This window comes from Euleptes europaea, chromosome 16 (genome assembly GCF_029931775.1).
Source record: "Euleptes europaea isolate rEulEur1 chromosome 16, rEulEur1.hap1, whole genome shotgun sequence".
Lineage (NCBI taxonomy): Eukaryota > Metazoa > Chordata > Lepidosauria > Squamata > Sphaerodactylidae > Euleptes > Euleptes europaea.
In genome coordinates this window covers 33,108,657-33,123,359 of record NC_079327.1, presented here as the reverse complement: position 1 = coordinate 33,123,359, position 14,703 = coordinate 33,108,657, and the positions used below count along the sequence as shown (strand labels likewise).

Below are 14,703 nucleotides of genomic sequence, written 5' to 3'. Positions count from 1 at the left end.
ATTTTTATTTTAATTGTATTTATATATCTCTGCAAGGTAAATCAGACTGAAGGATGTGAAAATAGAGTCCTCTCAGTGTATCTCAACACACTATACAGGTTGAGTATCCGTTATCCAGACATCCGATATCCAGACTGACGCGAAAATCAGACTGTTTGAGCCAGCATGCAGGCATTACTCACAGGCCCTCAGCAGCACACCAATTTACTTTCTGATGGTTCAATATACACAAAATCATTAAAAATATTGTCGAAAATTACATTCAGGCTATATGTATAAAGTATATATAAAACGTATATAAAACATAAATGAATTTCATGTTAGACTTGGGTTCCATCTCCAAGATATCTCATTATGTATATGCAAATATTCCAAAATACGGAAAGATCTGAAATACTTCTGGTCCCAAGCAGTCCAGATAAGGGATACTTAACCTGTATCACCTTTGTCCAATATTGTTATTATTCTATTTGACACTTCCCTTTAGTTTCCCACAGAAATCTTGTAGAAACTAAATATATACCCAAACAGGTGTGGTCCCATGCTGCTGGACTGTTCACAAAATGTTTGGTATGATGGTTAGAGCTAACAGCTGCCCTGGCAACACTGTGAAGGGCCCATGAATCCACTTCGTACTTATTTTGTTCATGGCTCTGCTGCTAACTGCCTGATGCAATTAGGGAATATAAAAAACTGAGGAGTTCATATTTCATTCCAAGCCCTGCTACCCTCAATTACACTCGGTGACAATCAATAGCACTCCCATCCACACTGATAGGATCAATTTCTCTATTTCCTTTGATTTTCATATTAATTTTGCCATGAGTTATGCCACTTTTTGTGTACTGCATAGCAAAAATCCTCTTTGACCCTTCTGCTAAAACTTGAAATCACACATCTGGTCATTTCCCACCTAGAGTACTACAACTTTTTTTCAGAGGATAGCTCCTTATCAGCCCTTAGTCCCTTCTCCCAGAGGGGACTTTCTGAACCGAAATTAACCCATCACTCAGACTACCTGGTGCCTTTCTTTACATGCCTACAATGAATTCCCATTTCCATGTGCACACAATACATTATCCTTGTCTTTACCACCTCTACCTACCCTTATTTTCCATGACTGCTACTTCACAATCTCCATGTGTACCAATCTCAGTTCCCCCCCCCCCACAAGACTTCTGATCTCTTAAATTATTCTATCCGTTCTATCTGGCCCTCTCTCCAAAAATTACCATACAGTGCCACCTCATCTTTTTAGATTCCGTATCAAAGCACTCTAATAGACATTCTGGCAATTCTACACTTGGATACAAAGGAAGTGTTAAGCAAGGGTCAAAAAATTTTTAGGGCCTTTACATGGCTTGATACTAACCCTAGCATTCGTACACTGCTGAAATATAATCTGACCTATGAGCAAGAGTTTATTTTTCCTAATTTAGATGATGCTCTAAACTGAATGTTGACATCAGACAAAGGGTGGATAAAAATCAATGTTTTTTTAAATTAAAAATCAGATTTTAAAATTTTGAATCTGAATTTAAAAATTTAAGTTAGATTTTCCTCAAAGAGCATTTTAAAAAAAAACCATCTAAAGATAGTTTAAATAGTTTTCTATTTAAGAGATATTATAGTCCAAAGGTTATTCATCATGAAATAAGGATTAGTTTTTAATTATGCAGCATGAGGCTGTATATTCACGCAATGTTTAATTTTTTGGGTAAATGAATTCCGTTAATCCATTCACAATGTCATGCTGTTCCATAGGTTTCTGTAGGATTATTTTGGCAATTTTTCTATCTAGAAGATATTATCACAGATGCTTGGTTTTGCAGTTCTCAAAACTGTGAATTTGGGTCTGCAGAGATAACATGCCTCCATTTTTTCACAGTAAAATATCATAAAATAAACATACAGAGTTGAGAAGACCTTAATCCCTGTTCCTTTGCAAACCTATGTACACAGAATCAACCCCATACCTCTTAAGTGCTAAGTTTCCAGACGTTCAATGAATAGAAGATTGTTTGGAATGGAATAGATCTGCACAAGGAGCTAAAAGCCCATTCCTGAGCCTGAAGGACAAAAGTCCTTTGTAGGCCAGGAAGGGGCTGCGCCAGCATTCAGGCCCCGTGCTGGCGCCTGTGCCACTTACGCCGTCCATGGCAGCGCTGCTCAAGGACGCCGGCACAGCCTCTGGCACCGGCATCCAGATAGCGCACTCCTATGCGCTGTCGTCCCCATCCTTTAGGCCGGGAATGTCCTTTCCCCGAGATACGTCACCCTTTTAGGTGGTGTATCCCCGTGCAACCCTACGAAGCAGTTGCATAGGTTTTTGCGGGAAGGGGAAAGTTTCGGTCGGGGGGGGGGGGGACAAAACCTCCTTTGAAGGCAGCATAGCTACCCTGCCTTCAGTCACCAGCGGAGCCCTTCCCCTCAGAAATGGGCTGCCCATGTGAGGAGGGAGGGGCAAGCAGTAAAAATAAAAGTGAAACCGTTTGAGCAGAACACTCCACAAGTCTTGGGATCTTTGTGTGTATAGCCTGATGTTTATCATATTATTCTGTCCCTGGAGAAGAAAATCTATAATGGCTGCAGCCTGTAAAAGAGACCCCAGTTTGGGAATATTTTAATGAAGTTCCTCTACCTGTGGGTAAGGCATGCAGGCATGCAAAATGCAAACACTACGACAAAGAAATGCAAGACCTGGTGGCCTGAGATAATAATTTCATAATTATCTATCTATGTATTTCTAATAGGATAACCAAATCATTAATTTTTGATATAACTAAAAATCAATCTGAAAAGTTATTATTCTATAAATGAAACCTTCATCTGTTGTAAATATTAAGATTATACCAGCAAGAATGAGTCTTCATGAGGAAAACCATGATTTAAATCTAGTCTTATTGACTAGTGATTTAAATCGATTTGATTTAAATCACATCAACCCTGATCAGACATCATTTTCAAAATTACCTACTGGCACATCTTTCTAAACATGGGAAATAGCATATAAACAAAAACCTTCCCTTGTTGAACTACCCATCATTTCTATAAAGCCCTTTTTCATAGCCGTACTGTGTGCCTAAAGGAACGTTCCTTATAAGACAGCTGCAGTTTCTCTGTTCCCAAACTATTTCACAAGACCACGACCCATCTGTCTCCTAAAAGCAGTAGCAGCTTTTTTCACTTTTCCATTATAGTGGGTTGTTTAGTCTGTGCATCCAAAATGCAAACACACATTACATGCTTAAAGTTAGAATGAAGCATGAACAATGAGTATTAGCATTGTTCAAAAATTTGAGTTTTTGCAACATATGGGATTTTTTTTAGTAATATCCAAAAGCCCTGGCATCCTAAAAAGAGAAAGAATTGGAGAACATTTACACTGGAGGTGCGCAGTGCAGGAAGTATGACAAGAAAGCTTGAGATACCAGCAACCATGCAAAGCATAATTTGACTATGAACACTGAAGCCTCTTACAGAAGCTTCCTGTAAAGCATCATTGGATTTAAACGCTGACTCACAAGGTTATCATATAACTGTATGTATTACACTCTGTAAGTGTTAGAAGGACCCCAACTTTTCCCCAACTTCAGTACCGATTGTATCAGTGCATGTAGAATTGGAAACCATAACACATGAAGAAGTTCTCATTGGACAGTATATATAACTCCTGCCCTGATCCAGAAGGACTTTAACTTTTGCTCTGGCAAGCAACAAAGAACTCTGCACCCCCGAAGGGGATCCATCCTTGGAAGAGACCTGGCCCACATCAGCCTCTAGTATTGTTTTCACAATCAGAAATTTTCTCCTCATAAGAGCCATGATGTTTAAAACCTTTTTCTTCCCCTAAATATGAAAGCCAAATCTCACCTAGGTCTAGTCAGCCATTTCAACTTGCAAAAGTCCAAAACAAAAATATTTATGTAATTTGGGGTTTCTTGAGGCTTACAGATTCTACATCTGGTGACATTTGAACAGACTCATGCCAGCCTAACAGTACATCTAGTGCAAATTTATTGTTATCAGCAATTAAATACAGCAATCCTACAATTTAATATCTGAGCTTCAAAATATTTACAAGCATATCACCTAGTTCTGCCTTTATCAGTGGTGAGTTAATTGATTTATTCTGAAACCATTACGTTGGGTAACAAGAACAGTTCTGTTCTGTGTGTTTTAGTTCTTGGAGTCAAAAGAATCAACACGAGAAGAGTTCAGTTAGCTTCTAAGTAATATAATAGTGCTCTTTAAATAATGCCAGCTTTTGACTTCCTATCTGATAGAGTGCCACAATGTTGCTGGGCCCCTCAGTGTTAATGCAGCATTTATAGGGACTTTCCATTTTCCAGAAGAAAAAAAGTAGTTTGTTACTGTATTAGCTATAATCCAATGCAGTAGTCAAATTTGTTACATACTAAAGTGTTTGTCAGCCTACTATTATTAAAGAATAATAAATGCCACTACATTTATAGAATAATAATAAAGAATAATAAATGCATATACATTTATACTTAAATTATTAGACACTTTCAAAAATACTACTTTAAATAGCTTCACACAGTACTATGGACACATCTATCAGTACCCTAATGCAAATGGGTTGAGGACACCGAGACAAAGAGTGGCTGACCTACAGCATTTTTTTGCTGTCATATTACAGCTGACTTAAGACGACCCCATAGGGTTTTCAAGGCGAGACTTCAGAGGTGGTTTGCCACTGCCTGCCTCCACATCACACCCCTTGGAGGTTTTCCATCCAAATACTTGCCAGGGTTGAGGTTGAGAGCACGTGACTAGCCCAAGGCATATAGCTATATACGCATATAGCAAGGTTCAAACAAAGGATTTGATTTGTAGCTCAACAGCACACAGACAAAGTTATACTATGCTTAGTCAGATCTTCACTTGCCTTTCCTATTTACTCTTTCCTATTGCAAAAGCTACTCGTACTTGTCCTCCACTCTTTCCCAGTAGCTGTATGAGTGCCTTCTGACCTGGGGGTCTCATCTTCCAGCACTATATCTTTTTTCATTTTGGATTGTCTCATCATAGGGTTTTCAAGGTAAAGGTTGGTCAGAAGTGGTTTAACATTGCCTTCATCTGCGCAGTACTAACCAGAGTTAGCTGTAGTGGCACTGCCGTTGTCTACGAAAGATCCTCCGCCAATGTCACCTTCCACTACTGCTGCTGCCCAGTATCTAACCTTCAAGGATTCCTCTTCCCTCGTTACCATTGGAACTGCCTGTTCTCTTCTGCTGATGTGGCCATTGATCCCTGAAAGTGGGTGAACGCATTTTCGTCTGGTGTCTCAGCTGTGGCCATTCCGTCTTGAGTGACTGTGCTGGAAGTCTAGTCTCTTGTCAGAGTCTAGCCCCCATACGATATTGCTCCCAGCTCCGCTGACACACACAAACCCCCTCACCACATTAAGGTGTGCATCTAAAAGGGGGACCAAGATCAGGTTAATTCATGGACAATTAAGAAATCTGATAGGAAGAAAGTAGATTCCTTTGAAATGTGGTGTTGGAGGAGAGTTTTCCGGATACCCTGGACCACCAAAAAAACAAATCAGTGGTTTTTAGATCAAATCAAGCCTGAACTGACCCTAGAAGCTAAAATGACTAAACTGAGGCTGTCATATTTTGGCCACATTATGAGAAGACAAGAGTAACTGGAAAAGACAATCATGCTAGGAAAAGCTGAAGGCAGCAGAAAAAGAGGAAGACCCAAGATGGATTGCCTCTATAAAGGAAGCCACGGCCCTCAATTTGCAGGTTCTGAGCAAGGCTGTTGAGGATAGGACACTTTGGAGGACATTGATTCATAGGGTCGCCATGAGTCGGAAGAGACTTGACGGCACTTCTCACACACACACCACTTATTTTCCTTTTCTACTATAATTATTTTTATTATTCGTGCACAGTGCATGATACTACTGATCAGTGTAGATATAATGCTTACCCATGGCTTAGCATCATTTGTTGCCTTAACCCTGGTTCATATTCAGTGGTAGCTGATGCCTCCCCATAAGTGCAGGTGTTACAAGTCCAAGCATCCTGCTGAGCCACTTCAACCAGCAGAGCCTGGCAGGTCCAAGCCCTGTGGGCCAAGAGACAGAAACACTCTATATATCAAAAAGTGAACAACTATTGCAGTATTCCAAGTCCCATGGCACCAAGCAATACTATTCATAAATGATACCAGACCCCACTGACAAATACAACCCAAGTACAACTCTGCTATAATCAGAAAATAACCAATATGGCAAGTAGATACTTCAAGAAAGTGAGCCAAGCCACAAACTGTACATGGCACATATGACACGCATTATGTGAGCAAGGAAGAAGGAATTCTAGAAAACATTTGTTTTAGAAATGGGGAACATGATGGCAAAGCCTGATAGATGACAACATAAAAGTTTCTCTCTCGTGCATGACAAGACTCATACAACCAACACACATCTCTCTCTGAATATCCAATGCTGGAAACAACAGAGGAAAAGTACTACCTGAAGTCCTGCTTTTAGGTTCCCAGAGGCATTTGCCTGGCTACCATTGCAAATAGAGCAGTGGATGAGACATATACAGGTGACTTGGAAAAGACAACAAACTGGATAAAAGGCAGAGCTGGGGATTTAGCCCATACACAAGAACCAGCCCTTTAGCCCCACTTTTGAGAAGCGTTATAGCATCCATTTTACAGATAACAAACCAGTTAGTTTCCAACACAGATCTCACCCAAAATCAATTCAATTTTAATTTATTATGCCAAATTAATTTTCTATGCAGTGCCATCCCCATTAAAAATAAAAAAAATTCCCTTTCAAAAGAAAAAAACTAAATTTCTTTTATCCATGTCAAGGACGGAGCAAGTTCTCCCCCATCCCCCAAATATCCCACCAGTATTAAACCCACATCAAAGATTACTAGCTCACTAGAAGAGAAAGAACAAAAGGTAAACTAAAAAAAATGTCCATGCATAACCAACTCACAAACACACATAGAGTTTGTTTCTGTGCTCGTGCCTTTGTCCCTCAGGTTACAACTAGCATTTTGAGAGAAAAAATTCTACAGTAAAAAACAATGGACACAGATTTGTTGTATGTTTTGCCCTTAAGATAGTTATTTGGCAAGGTAAGTAAACTCAACTATGAGAGTAATTTATATTAAACAATGACGAGAGTAATTTATATTCTTTCAAGGAGAGAGACTGGAAAGATGAAAAAACACTCTTAACCTTAGTTTGCTTGGTGCTAACTGACCTGGATGGCCCAGGCGAGCCTGATCTCGTCAGATCTCAGAAGCTAAGCAGGGTCAGCTCTGGTTAGTATTTGGATGGGAGACCACCAAGGAATACTAGGGTTGCTGTGCAGAGGCAGGCACTGGCAAACCACCTGTTAGCCTCTTGCCATGAAAACCCCAAAAGGGGTCGCCATAAGTCGGCTGCGACTTGAAGGCACTTTACACACACACATATATTTAATCATAGTTAGTGTGAACTATGATTTGCAAACCCACTCCACATTGCCATTTCAAATCGTAGCATGTAGCTAATCTTTAAATGTAGCTTTACTTTTTGGACATATACAAGTTTATGTCTAAATAGAATGGTTATAACACAGCTGAAATAAATCATGATGGGTAGCCGTGTTAGTCTGTCTGTAGCAGCAGAAAAGAACAAGAGTCCAATAGCGCTTTAAAGACTAACAAAATTTCTGGCAGGGTATGAGCTTTCGTCAGCCACAGCTCACTTCTTCAGTTGAGAAAAAGTCCTTAATCCCATTGTTCCTTCGCAAATCTATGCACACAGAATCAATCCCTTACCTCTTAAGTGCTAAATTTCAAGATGTTCAATGAATAGGATTGTTTGGAGTGGAATAGCTCTATCTGCACAAGGAGCTAAGTGTGAGGAAGGGGCAAGGAGTAAAAATGAAAGTGAAACCTTTTGAGCCGAATACCCCACAAATCTTTATGTAGAAACCCATGATTTAAATCTAGTCTTACTGAATAATGATTTAAATCAGGATTTAAATCCATTTGATTTAAATCAAATCCACCCTGCTTCTGGATAAATTTGATAGAGTTGTAAAGGCTTGAATCTAAAGTATATTTACTAAAAAGTATTCAATCGGATTTCCAAGTAATTGTGCTTTGGAACAAGCTGAAAACCTGCTCAGCAAAAAAACCCAAATAACTACACATGGAAAGTCCTACTTGTTGCTACATGAGTGGACATGTTTCAACAGATAAAAATAGTGAAGAATCCTAAATTATTCTCAAATAAGGAGAGAAAGGTTTTCATTAAGAGACTTCTCTAGTAATCACCACGAGAACATACATTATGATGTGAATTAAGCTGGTAAGATGTAGGCCACTATTACACAAATAAAAGAAAAGGCCAGTGTATGAAAAAAGTTGACAGTACAAGGGAGTCAAGATGGCAAATGAGATGTTTTAAAGAGATTTCGTGTATGGTACTAATTATCTTGAATTTAACAGAGCTATTACAGAGACCTTGTCTAGCTACAACCTCTATCAGCTAGTATTGATAAAGTGAATAGAGAAATGTACCCAGACCTCTCCCTGACCTTTTTGTACTATACATTTGGGGCAGCATAATTAGTATGAGAGATCACTATTTTCCTCTTAAAGCTACAAAACTGAAATGTGATAACAAAAGTGAGAAGCAGTGACTTATGCCTAAAAATGTAAAGATTAATCCAATAAAACCCCAAAGGAATAATCTGCCCGCTCAATTACTTAATACAATGTCAAGATGGGGGGGGGGGGAGAATATGCAACCTTACTTGCATCAAACATATTATGACAGTGACCATTTTTCTTTTCTCCCCACTCCATTTTTAATAGTGCCCTTTATTTTACAACAGGCTGGACTACTATAACTTCAAAATAAAAGGGGTGGTGGAAGAAGGGGTGAGGAAGGGGTGAGGAAGAAGACCCTCAGAAACAGTCATACTTCCCTGATCGTCGTTTATTTTTTATATATATATAAATATATATATGTGTATATATATATATGTATACACACACATATATATACATATATACGTATACACATACATACATATATAGACATATACACATACATACATATATAACAGTCATACTTCCCTGATCGTCGTTTATTTTTTATATATATATAAATATATATATGTATATATATACACACACACACACACACATATATACATACATATATACATATACACATACACACAGATATATATATATACATATACACATACACACACAGATATATATATACATATACACATACACACACACACATATATATATATACACACACACACACACACACACACACAGATCTCTCTCTCTTTCTCTCTCCGCGCCCCTTCTTTAAGCAACATAACCCAACTGCCCACCTCTGCTCGGAGTCTATATAGTTTACAGGCGAGCAATGAGAAGACGCTGCGTGCAGCTGCAGTGATGGAAAACTGCACAAACCGCCATGGTTTCCTGAACGTGCCCTGGGTGCAGACGGCTGTCCGGAACTAAGGACAGCAGCAAAGCACAACTCGGCTACCTTTTCAGGAGGCCGTTCCCGTGCGCAGGAGCGCCGGCCTCCGCCTCTCCGACTGGGTCGTGAGCGTGTTGTGTCTGAGGCGGCGGCGGCGGCGGCGGGCCCCATGTGACAACCCTCACGCCTCCCCCCCAGCCCTCGCCCAAGCCCCCCTGACCAGCCGCCTCGTGTTACATAACGCCCCGGCAGCGCCGCCGCGGGTGGCGGGCGGGAGAGGGAGCCTCGGGCCCGGCCGGCACCGCTGCGGGGCCTCCCCTGGCGCGGCTCACGCGCAGGCGGCGGGCTCGAGTGGTCCTCTTGGCCCCGGGGGGGAGGGGGGGGAGCCGCCGGCGCGCTCTCACCTGCCGTCACCGCCGTCCGCCCTGGCGGGCCGTGCGGAAGGAGCTTTCACATCGCGTCCCCGTCACGCGGCCCCCGACGCGGCTGCACCGCTCCCGCCTGCCTGCCTGCCTGCCTGCCCGCCTGCCCCTCACCACTCCTCCTCCTCCTCCCCGCCCCCCACTTCCCTCCCTTCAGAACGCCGCGTCACTGAAGGCGCGCGCGGGAAGTCTCGCGCCACCAACCGCCGTTGCCTGCCTCCCCCCACTCGATAGACAACTCTCGCTCTCAGCCAGCCAGACGTCTTTTTGCCCTGAGGCGGCGCCCTCTAGCGGCGCGCGCCACCAACGAAGTCGCGCGGCCAACGGCGGTCACCGCCGGCGAGAGCGTAAGTATATATCACACACACACATATATATATTACACATACACACACATACCAAAACCCGCTTCCTGACCTCACGTGACGTCTGGTGAAGGGAGGACAACCCTCCCTTATTTTGTGTGTAGTAGAAAAGGGCAAGAGTCCAGTAGCACTTAAAGACTAACAGAAATATTTTCTGGCAGGGTATGAGCTTTCGTGAGCCACAGCTCACTTCTTCAGATCTGAAGAAGTGAGCGGTGGCTCACGAAAGCTCATACCCTGCCAGAAAATATTTTTAATTCACCGTGGGTAGCCGTGTTAGTCTGTTTGCAGTAGTAGAAAAGAGCAAGAGTCCAGTAGCACCTTAAAGACTAACAGAAATATTTTCTGGCAGGTTTCGTGAGCCACAGCTCACTTCTTCAGACAATGCATGTACCTGGGCTGAATAAAGACCTTGAATTCATGGCTCATGACCAATGCTGATTTCTCCACACCCGTCTCTCCCCTGGACATCACAGACTCTTCTGCAGGCCACACCTCATCCCATCACGCCTGCTACTCACATTGACATACTGTTAACATTTACATACTAATGCTTGTCTGAATTCACTCTCCTCTACTTAAAGACAGATGGATTCACATTCTAGCTGTATCTGAAGAAGTGAGCTGTGGCTCACAAAAGCTCACACCCTGCCAGGAAATATTTTTGTTAGTCTTTAAGGTTCTGCTGGACTCTTGCCCTTTTCTACATCTGTCTTTAAGTATAGGAGAGTACTTATATACTATACTTCTCTATACTATACTTAAAGACAGATGGATTCACATGCTAAACTGTATCTGAAGAATTGAGCCGTGGCTCACAAAAGCTCGTAACCCTGCCAGAAAATATTTTTGTTAGTCTTTAAGATGCTGCTGGACTCTTGCCCTTTTCTACATCTTTCTATACTATACTTAAAGACAGATGGATTCACATGCTAAGCTGTATCTGAAGAAGTGAGCTGTGGCTCACGAAAGCTCACACCCTGCCGGAAAATATTTTTTGTTAGTCTTTAAGGTGCCACTGTCTTTAAGGTCTACTACTGCAGACAGCAGTAGACCTTTAAGGTAGTCTTTAAGTAGTCTTTAAGGTCTACTACTGCAGACAGACTAACACGGCTACCCACTGTGAATTATTTTGTGTGTGTGTCTTTTTAAAAATGTCTCTCCCCCCCCCCCTCCGAGCTCTGCGGGCTGCGGCGGACTCTTTAGAGGCGGCGGGGAACCGCCTCTCGAGCGCCCTCTGGAGGGAGAGAGTGGGCGTCGCTGTTGCTGAGGGGCGGAGAGCGCCGCTCGCGTCAATCACGGCAGCAGAAAGGGGTGGGGGTGGAGGAGGGATAGCCCCGCCGCCGCAGCGCTGAGCGAGTGCTATATATAGACAAGATGGCTATAGATACACACGCGTGCTCGGGGGCCCTAGTGCAACTCCGGCGAACTGCAAGCTAGGAATAGCCCTGTTGCTCGCTTCGTTCCTATCGCGCCGACTTCGGGCATGGCGCCTGCTTTTTCGGAGCCCGGCAGCAGCGCGCGTGGATTGGCCTTGCTGCACAGACACGAGCCAAGCGAGTCGCGGCGCACTCCGCCATAGACAGAAGCGAAGGGGCTTTTGAGCCGCGCGGTGTTTTTCGTGCACGGGCTTAATTCCCACACGCGTCCTACAGGCGCGCATATTTTCGGTGCAGCTACCTTTGGGGGAAGAAAATAGATTCCTTTGAAATGTGGTGTTGGAGGAGAGTGTTACGGATTCCGTGACAAATCAGTGGGTTATAGATCAAATCAAGCCTGAACTGACCCTAGAAGCTAAAATGACTAAACTGAGGCTGTCGTATTTTGGTCACGTCATGAGACAACAAGAGTCACTGGGAAAGACAGTCATGGTAGGAAAAGTGGAGGGCAGCGGGAAAAGAGGAAGACCCAACGAGAGATGGATTGACTCAATAAAGGAAGCCAGAGCCTTCAATTTGCAAGATCTGAACAAGGCTGTCAAAGATAGGACATTTTGGAGGACTTTCATTCATAGTATCGCCATGAGTCGGCAGCGACTTGACGGCACTTACACACACACACACCTTTGGGGGACTTTCATTCATAGGGTCGCCATGAGTCGGACACACGGAAGCCTCTCTGGCATACAATCAGATGCACAGTGCTATACCGCGCCTGGTGAGTGTGTCCAACTCATAGGCACAAGAGCCTGCGTACGCGTGGTGCTTTCCACATGCGTGCGTAAACAAATACCTAGAGGCTGACTCTCCCCCCCTTCAATTGCATTATAGACATATATGAACCCGGGCAAACGTGAAGACCCTCACAGGCATGTTTTTGTCTCTTCCCTCCCTAATGGAGGTAAAGCTCTTAGGCTGCCGGTGCAAGAATGGTTTCTGGCTGCCCCCATCCTTATGGTAGAAAAGAGCAAGAGTCCAGTAGCACCTTAAAGACTAACAAAAATATTTTCTGGCAGGGTATGAGCTTTCGTGAGCCACAGCTCACTTCCTCAGATACAGCTAGAATGTGAATCCATCTGTCTTTAAGTAGAGGAGAGTGAATTCATTCTAGCTGTATCTGAAGAAGTGAGCTGTGGCTCATGAAAGCTCATACCCTGCCAGAAAATATTTTTGTTAGTCTTTAAGGTGCTACTGGACTCTTGCTCTTTTCTACTACTGCAGACAGACTAACACGGGTACCCACTGTAAATTACCCATCCTTATGGGGAAGGCTGCCAGTTGAAATAAGAGCGGTGTCTGCCTAGTCTCTATCGATTCAGACAGTCGGGTAACGCTGTGTCATTCAGGTGGGCTTTTTTTGGGGGGGGGGACGTGGTCGTAATCGTGCTTCTGTTTTTTTAAAAAAGATTGTACACTGCTTTACAGGGCAAAGCTTTATAGAAATGGACAGTGGCGGACTGGCCATTGTGTCAGCTTGCCCGATGGCAAGTGGGCCCCCTTAAACATTAGATAACATGTTAAAAATAAAAATTAATAAAAATTAAATGATAGCCTTATAGTTGTGGGTGGGCCCCCTTTGTCTCCTGGCCACCAATATTTTTAGACCCAGTCTGCCACTGGAAATGGAGTAAATACACAGCCTTGACAAATGGCAACTTGGCTTGCAGATCCAATAATTACGTAGCCAGCAAAATAGAAATGAGTGTGATCTTCACATCTCCGGGTAGTATGCTTTTTTCCTGTCCCAGAGGTCACAGAGGTGTTGCTATGGTTGAAAAAGTGGGCTGGCCCTTCCCTTGCTACATCTGTGGAAACAGCCACACTGTTGGAAAGAGAGGGTATGGAGTGGAAGATTCCCCCCACATCTCGTTATCTCATGAATCAGGGAGATAATTATATTGAGCAGAGCAACATGAGGAATTAGGTCAGCTGTGCTTGGAAAACTAGTGTGAAACAAAGTAGATCTGGGGTACCTATTCCTCATCCCCCAACCTGGCAAACTTGCTAGATCTTTCACTAGTCCATAATGTAAATCTCACCATGTGAATATAGAGGGCACAGCATGGAGTCTTTGTCCCGAAGAGGGTATACCATACAAAATGACTCTAAAGTATTCCTAAACCTAATTTACTTGGCAAAAATAATTTAAAACTCAACTCCTTTTGATACAAACATTATTCGGAACAAGGAACTTTCACTTTTAAAAGTCCAGTATTGTTTTCTTTTTCAGCATTCTGAAAATGCTACCAGAGATCACATGAGAAAACCAGATAATGTGATTTATTCTAGGATTGTGTACGTGTAGATTCCACTTTTTATAATAATCACCTCACACCTGGAACACAGTCCTGCATGCAAACAGAGGATATAGCATAGATTAATCTGTAACCCAAAGTTTTGTGGTGGCAGCTGAACATAATGGAGAGAATTATGATGGCTTTACTATCGCTGTATATAAACCAAAACTAGTCTGATCACATCTGTCATACCAGACAGTTCTGCATTGCAGGCTGCAGCCCTCCCCAGACTTCTCCTGCATTGCCGCACCGTACCTGCTTTATCAGTATCATTCATTACAGGACATTCTTAGCTGCTGTCTGCTCCAGCGGTTTGATTTAGACATGGATACGTTTGGGGATTAAAGTGCGAGGATAATCTATGTTTAACACGCTGTCGCAGTCGCAGGGAAAACTAAAGGATAAGGATGCCTGTTTCTAGATGCAGTTGGCTTTTACTGACACCTAATGGGCACAAGGAGTGACTGCAGGAGCAAATGTTCCTTTTAAACAATTTAGGCAGCCTTTTTCTAAAGCAAAATAATTACAAATGGCCAAACTAAATAGTTCCTATTTTCTTTCATTCTGTAATAATTAATTGCATGTAAAAACAAGAGGGAGCTACAAGATGGCTGTTATGGCTTCCAGTGAATTTTTCCTAGCTGAACTCTCCAAGATGAATGTAGTGCTTGGGCGA

General features: G+C 42.7%; 1 protein-coding gene across 2 annotated transcripts in view; it reads right to left on the bottom strand.

The window, feature by feature from the left end:
• The window catches only part of REV1 (REV1 DNA directed polymerase), a 50,655-nt gene extending 44,541 nt beyond the window's left edge, over window positions 1-6,114 (bottom strand). For both annotated transcript variants that reach the window (XM_056861764.1, XM_056861765.1), the window contains exon 1: window positions 5,965-6,114. In XM_056861764.1, coding sequence (XP_056717742.1) covers window positions 5,965-5,981 — 17 coding nt within the window. In that variant the 5' untranslated portion in view covers window positions 5,982-6,114. The remainder of the gene's footprint in view (window positions 1-5,964) is intronic.
• Window positions 6,115-14,703: the final 8,589 nt, after the last annotated feature.